The 6668-nt window shown below is 37.2% G+C and overlaps 2 protein-coding genes across 5 annotated transcripts in view; one reads left to right on the top strand and one right to left on the bottom strand.

The window, feature by feature from the left end:
• LOC105163800 (mediator of RNA polymerase II transcription subunit 19a) overlaps positions 1-2768 on the top strand; it is a 5243-nt gene extending 2475 nt beyond the window's left edge. The window contains exons 3-8 of one of the 4 annotated variants that reach the window (XM_011082277.2): positions 544-833; positions 1003-1230; positions 1577-1636; positions 1803-1943; positions 2040-2103; positions 2508-2768. In XM_011082277.2, the coding sequence (XP_011080579.1) occupies positions 544-833; positions 1003-1230; positions 1577-1636; positions 1803-1853 (629 nt within the window). In that variant the 3' untranslated portion in view covers positions 1854-1943; positions 2040-2103; positions 2508-2768. Of the gene's footprint in view, positions 1-543; positions 834-1002; positions 1231-1576; positions 1637-1802; positions 1944-2039; positions 2473-2507 lie in introns of those variants that run through there. The other 3 variants (XM_011082278.2, XM_020694416.1, XM_011082275.2) reach the window with 3 other exon arrangements.
• LOC105163799 lies at positions 3624-6652 on the bottom strand (the record flags this gene model as incomplete). The annotated part of the gene is given in 3 exon segments (XM_020695088.1): positions 3624-3967; positions 4613-5745; positions 6472-6652. Coding segments are annotated over 3 exon segments (1389 nt in total), but the record flags the coding sequence as incomplete, so codon positions are not given.

The raw sequence follows: 6668 nt of genomic DNA, 5'->3' as shown, positions 1-6668 counted from the left end.
ATTGATGAGTATTTGCCTTGCTATATATCAGAGGGATCAATTTAAATGTTAAAATCTCTTCAAGTTGTTGAAGAAAAAGCCAACACATGCAACCTTTGTTCTATATTTTGGTTAGAGCTTATGAGAATAGATCGGCACCTTTGTTGGAACCATTTTGTTATGTGGGATGTGAAGTAAATTTGGAAGGCCTGAGGGAAATTGTCTAGGTGGTGAGACTCGAAAACACTTTACTGATGGAATTCGTGGATCGATGAATGATGGAATTGGTTTACACCCAAAAAAGTTACTAAAGCAAATTGAAATTCTTTCTTTAGGACGCTAGCTGTTGCTGATGTCGCTTTTTGGAAGTCAGGGTCAATGCTTTTGTTACTGAGTTCCTTAAAAACACTCCTTTTACTGATCTGGATTCTTTTGGCTTTGTTTTTTGACTCGATAATAGATATGTAATATATGCTTTTGTTATAAAAAGAAAAGTGGGCAATTCATCTTTTCATATCTTTTCATAATTTTAAGTTTGGTATTTTCAACCATCTTTGTGGTCAGGGCCAAGGGAACTTACAGGTGCAGTTGATCTCATAAGCCACTACAGATTGTTTCCTCACCATGATTTCTTCTGCAAGAGATCACTCCCTGTGTCAATATCAGATACATACTATCTTCACAATGTGGTTGGAGATACAGAACTTAGAAAAGGAGAGGGGATGCAACTGGGCCAGCTCATGGGAGATGCATCCTTATCGAAAGAAGCTAATACACGTATACGACCTTTCAACCTAGATATTCTTAGTGAAGCTTTTCAACTAAGGGAAACGGCTCCAGTTGACCTTCCTTCCGTGAGTACCTTCTAGGCCTTGAGTTATGTATTTTGTTTACTCCTTTTGCCTTATCAACTTGGATTCAGAAAATTTGAGGCTCATTAGCTGGAAAATTTGAGTTTGCCTCTTTTTGCTATGTATTGCACCAAAGTGGGGCATTGATCTGTAGTCTTGTGATTTTCTGTAGCTGGAGAAGGGCACTCCTACAATTGCTGGAAAATCTGGAAGTGACTCTAAAGACAAGGGGAAAAAGCATAAAAAGTCCAAGGAAAAAGAAAGAGACAAAGATAAAGAGCACAAGAAGCACAAGCATCGGCATAAAGATAGAAGCAAGGAAAAGGACAAGGAGAAGAAAAAAGAAAAAAGTGGGCGTCATGATTCTGGCAATGACCACTTGAAAATGCATCATGAGAAGGTTTGAAAGAGCATATTCTAGCTGCTTCGTAGACATAATTGTGGAATGCAAATTTTCTGAAAAGCATCAACTATTAGGTGCCCCAAAAGTCAGTTGCCTATTATTTATGCATTCCAGTCCATAATTTTTACTTTCATAGATGCCATATTGAGACGAGATATTTGGCCACATACTGAATGAGAGAGACCAAATGAAATTTAGAGTTTCAACATGGAGTTTAATTTGGTTCTGCTGTAGTGTTATTTTCCATTTTATGATTTTGTTGATGTATTAGTTGCTCTTACTTGTAATATTACAAATAGATCTCTAAATTGAATGCATGTCTGAATATACTTTGTAATTCCAGAAAAGGAAGCATGACGGGGATGAGGATGCAAACGGCATTCAGAAACACAAGAAAAGTAAGGTAAAAAGAGGACTAATGGAATATTTCTATTAATTTTTACTAGACTCTTCTGCACGAGCTTTGGTATTATGTCGATGATCATCTGATCGTTTTCATTGTTCTGCTTCCCTTTTTGCTCCTTACTACTTTGCCCAGTTGTGCATCTTACACCCTAACATTTGTGCAGCATAAGAGCTTGAAGATTGATGGGATGGGAGCAATGAAAGCAGCAGGCTGAAAGTGGTGCTTAGTCTTTTTACTTTTGTCATCACATGTTGCACTTGAGAATTTGTAGGAATCTTTGCCTGCTGCTTGCAATTTACCTAAGGTAATTCATTCTAATGACATTTAATTGGCTAGGTTAGAAAAGCCAACACATTTTATGCGCTGCTTGTTTTACATTTGCTATTTTTTGTCCATGCAGATCTTTTATCTGGTCTCACTCAAGATTCCCTAGGAGGTGAATTCACTTGCTGAAGTGATTCAAGGTACAGATTGGCAACGCACTCTTGTTTTATGACAAAGGCTTTCATATTTGTGGTAGCCGTGTGGGGAAAACTCTAATTGCGTTCTTTGGTTTCTAGAGATGTAATGGATATGTCACTTGCTTCATTGATGGGTTAGGGTTTTTCTCCCTTCTCAGATTTCTAGTTAAATATCTTTCATAGTCTAATCTGCTTGGAGCTTTGGGCAGTCAAACGAGTAGGTCCGTATGATGCAATGTTCTTTTAAACCTCAAAAGGTGTCAAAAAGTACCTAATCTGTAAGGATGTAACATTATGTATCATTAAGAAATTAAGTCACAAGTTCCATGACAGGGACAAACAGAATAAATAATAACTTTGTCTTCAAAATCACCATTTGAGCAGTATTTTGTTTTTCTGTACTGCAGTAACTTTGTCTTCTTATTCTTTTTGTCAACTTTGGAGGAGGATCAAAGCCGATCCTTCAACTTCTTCCCAACAAGCTCAAATTCATGAATAATGAGCGGAATAGGCACAAGATGCATAGCAACCTCTTCTGTGGAGCAGTACTGCCATTTGCTTGTGCTTGTATCATTTTTCATGGTATTCTTTCAAGTAGATTTATTATCTTGTTCACAGATGAGATAGTGAAACGTCATTTTAAAAATATATTTTACAGGTTCATGTGAGTTAATTTATTTAATTCTTTTTAAGAATTGTACAAATAATGAAATATTCATGAAATATATTAAATGTACCAAGTTCATCTTATTTTTTTTATTATGTTCATAAAATTTTCTTTTGCAATATGAAAAAATTATTACAATAAAGGATTTTACCAATACAGAGACTAAATCTAAATGGCATAGATATTTAGAAAGAACAAATTTAGATTTGATATATCTACACTGTAGTATTTATCGAGGCTCAAATCTCTAGAGTAACTAATTTTGATTGTTGGAATACTAAAATACCTCCAAATATATTTATTTCTAAAAAGAGGCCAGACGGTACAAAAGTTTGAGTTCGTATTTGATACATAAGTTTGACTTACTTTGGGTTGGCAACTATCTGAACCTGAGTTCCAGATGCAACTATAAACTCCAAATTCATATAAGCGTGCAATGGAAAGAACAAGAATATACAGAGAGGGCTGCACGCCTATCTTCCCTGTTACTTAAATGGAATGAAAAACACACCACCCGCAACTCCACCGCCCAAAACTAACGACCACTACTACAACAACAAATATAGGTAGTGAGATGGAACACATTTAGAATAGTTGCACTTGAAAGTAGCAAATCTTGACGGGAAACCAGACTGATGCCTGTTGTGATATAGATACCGGCAAGTGGCTTATCTTGAGTGGAAATCAGACTTCTGATACATGTCTTGATATAGATACTGGCAAGTCAACAGACAAGGCGGACATTTGAGCTTTTGTTTCTGTTGACAATGGGTATAAGCCATTATTTCTATTAGTATTTCTATAACAAACACTGAATAAATTAAAAGCTAGAAAGACCAAGTAAACAAGAGAGCACCTGCAAAATTCTTCGGCATAAAAGGATTCCTGCTTTGATTCCAGATGTATGAAGTCAAGATACATCTGCTCCGAACCATAGGACCTTACTGTCGTTTAGCAACATATGTGACATTGCCAACAATTTCTGAGAGGTGGTGGAAGAGAAACAACAGTCGGCCATAAAGTTTTCATACAAACCTGAAAGACAGCTCTGTTGCACAAGGATATGACAGGGTTCTTCCTCTCAAACTTTTAAATGGACAATTCAGAGCCCCAAGGATCAAGACACTACCCCCACTTGGCAAACACCCAATTCAACCACGTAGTGAAGCAATGCTTTGAAAGGTGCTCTGGGAGATCCACCTAGAAAACAAAATAGTGGTGAGAAATCAATGACATAACTATGAATCCCAATATTATCTACATAGCCACCACACAGGGCAGGTGAGGGTGGGGGGTCAAGAGATGCATAATGTGAAAAAACATGGCTCCAGAATATTACATTACACAAATAACAATGCACAAGTTAAAATCAGTTTAAACAATAATCTTAGCAAGTTAGTGCCACCAGAAAATCTATAGACAACACAAAACTTCAAGGTCAAACTCTAGCTAATGCATTACTGACCAAAGCAGGTTAAAGCTGCCACATACTCCTAACTGCAAACCAAGTCAACAAGTTTTGCTATTCCAAATTTGCAATAGACAAACAAGTGTATAGTGATTTCTAGACATCTATTTTCTCTACATGTCAAAAAGTTCATTCATAGAATTCAAATATAACGAGCCATGAGGATTGAGCAATTCCATGAAAGGAGTTTTTCTATCTTTATACGTACATCTAATCATCCTCATCATATTTACAAGTACCTTTTCTATCTATACATCTAATAACCAACACGGCAACATTTATTAGCCCTATCAACACGTAATAATATATAAGGAGTAGGACATGTGAAGATTAAAGGTAAAAAATTGCAGTAACACTGGAGGCAGTTGTGAACTCACAATGCTCCAAGTAGTTGAATAACCATCAGTAGAGAGCAACCAATCGCCTGCCTTGGATTGCAGATCCCATCTGTTATTTGTTAAACTAAAATCAACCAATTCATCCTCATAACTTTCAGCAGAACCAAGATTTCGCTTTGTTTTCCTTTTATGTTTTCTGCGCTTCTTGTGCTTGGGGCTCCATGAAGACTTTCCGTTATAATCTGATCCACAATCTTCTGAAAATTCATCATCATGTAGCAAAGCATACTTGTCGGATTTACGAAACTCTATTCCATTACTGATAAACAGGGATTCCCAGGAGTCAGGAGTACGCAATTCCTCTGATAGCCTGAAATGTATAGCCCAAGAATGCACACCCAACCTTGCTATGGATTCTAATGGTTTCCTCTTTGAGACTTCTTCCATTATTGGTGCCAAATCATTGGTATAACTTGAGGAATCACAGATTTGAAAAACCAAATTCTTTATCTTCTCTTTTTGTTCCTCACTGCCTTCTTCCCGGACAAGCCGCAGGAGCTGGCGAGCTTGATTAGTCACCGCATTCAGTAGAAGTAGCTGATCAATGGTACTAGAACCACAATATTTTGAAAGTACAATCTCAAGCCAATCAGATGCATTACCAGACGCAATGGATTCTGGCTTTGGTTTAAGATATTTTGGTATCAAATCTATGAAAAGATGGAAGTCCTGCTCTTCAAGAATGATTAGAAGGTGATGACATAAGAATGAGAAAGATTGCTCCATGAGGAACTCCTCTATAACTTCCCATAATTCTTCCAGTTCCTCCTTATACATCAAGTCAGTAAACCAATTAACAAAGTATTTCATATCAATGAACAAAATATCACCATCCTTTAATGACTCACTAAACTCATTGGATGACCAAAATTCAGGCACATACTCGAGAAAATTCTCCACTGTCCGTTGGACATCCAGATCAAGGAAATAATGGGGCTTCGTCGCAACCATAGCCGGTGACTGCCCATGCTTACCTTTCCACTCAAGCTCCTCCCAACAAATATCTCGGTTTACAAAAGCAAATTGGGATAGTGCCTTAGCACCCTTTCCATGTGCGAAGTCATCATTACCAGCAAAATTAGAGAACCACTTCAAGATACGCCTAGGATTTCCTGCATAGACAAATGGTTTGTGAAGCTAGAGAAAAGCAACCAATTTAAAATTGCATACATATTAACCTCACTGAAAGCATTTACTATATACAGATAGGTTCAGCTCAACATGACATATTGTAAAAATTATCATGAAGATCCAAGCATCTCTCCATAAAGCTTTTGTAATCCATTCCTTATGCAAATATTACACTTCGGAACTGAAGTTCATAAATTAAAGTCTATAAAAGGGGCATGTTGTATTTAAAAACTGGTTAATATTTTGCCATCAAGTCAGTAGTTTATAGTTTGTTCAATTAAACATAAACTTTTGTCGTCAGCCAGCAAAATGGAGTTGGAGTGGTTGATATTATCCAAAATATAATCAAAAAATCAACATTGAAGATTCTCAACCTAAATTCAATTTGATGCATGGTTTGCACTGGTCAGAAAATCATGATAACGGGGCAGAGGTGAATTTAACACCTGCACGAGTGAAAGTCCTTTCGTTCTATGTGAAAAAAAAGATTCAGAAATTATAATCTTAGAATCCCTAGAGATGCAACCACTCAAATACTTCTTGATCCAAAAGTTATGTGCTACCCAATTAAAGTACCAGCCACACACACGCGGGGGGGGGGGGGGGGGGACAAATGCATACGTAGGTATCGGACAAGGATATTAAACCTACCACTTACTAATCTATGGGAAAGTCTAGTTGCAATTGACATTAGCTCCAATGCATACCTTTGAAAAAATTCTCCAGCTTGTAGCTTTTTTTTGCTATTATAGGCCCCACCTTTTGCGGTTGATTGTCAAAGATCAATTGCAGAAGCTGTGATGCCAAGTGCCATTTAATTGGTTTGGACCTCAGTAGGTCCACAAACAGGTCACGTTGTCGGCGGGAGCTAATGGAGCTTATGCCAGATAGAGTGTTCCAAAGC

This window comes from Sesamum indicum, linkage group LG6, assembly GCF_000512975.1.
Source record: "Sesamum indicum cultivar Zhongzhi No. 13 linkage group LG6, S_indicum_v1.0, whole genome shotgun sequence".
Lineage (NCBI taxonomy): Eukaryota > Viridiplantae > Streptophyta > Magnoliopsida > Lamiales > Pedaliaceae > Sesamum > Sesamum indicum.
This window is presented reverse-complemented; position numbering and strand designations above follow the sequence as displayed.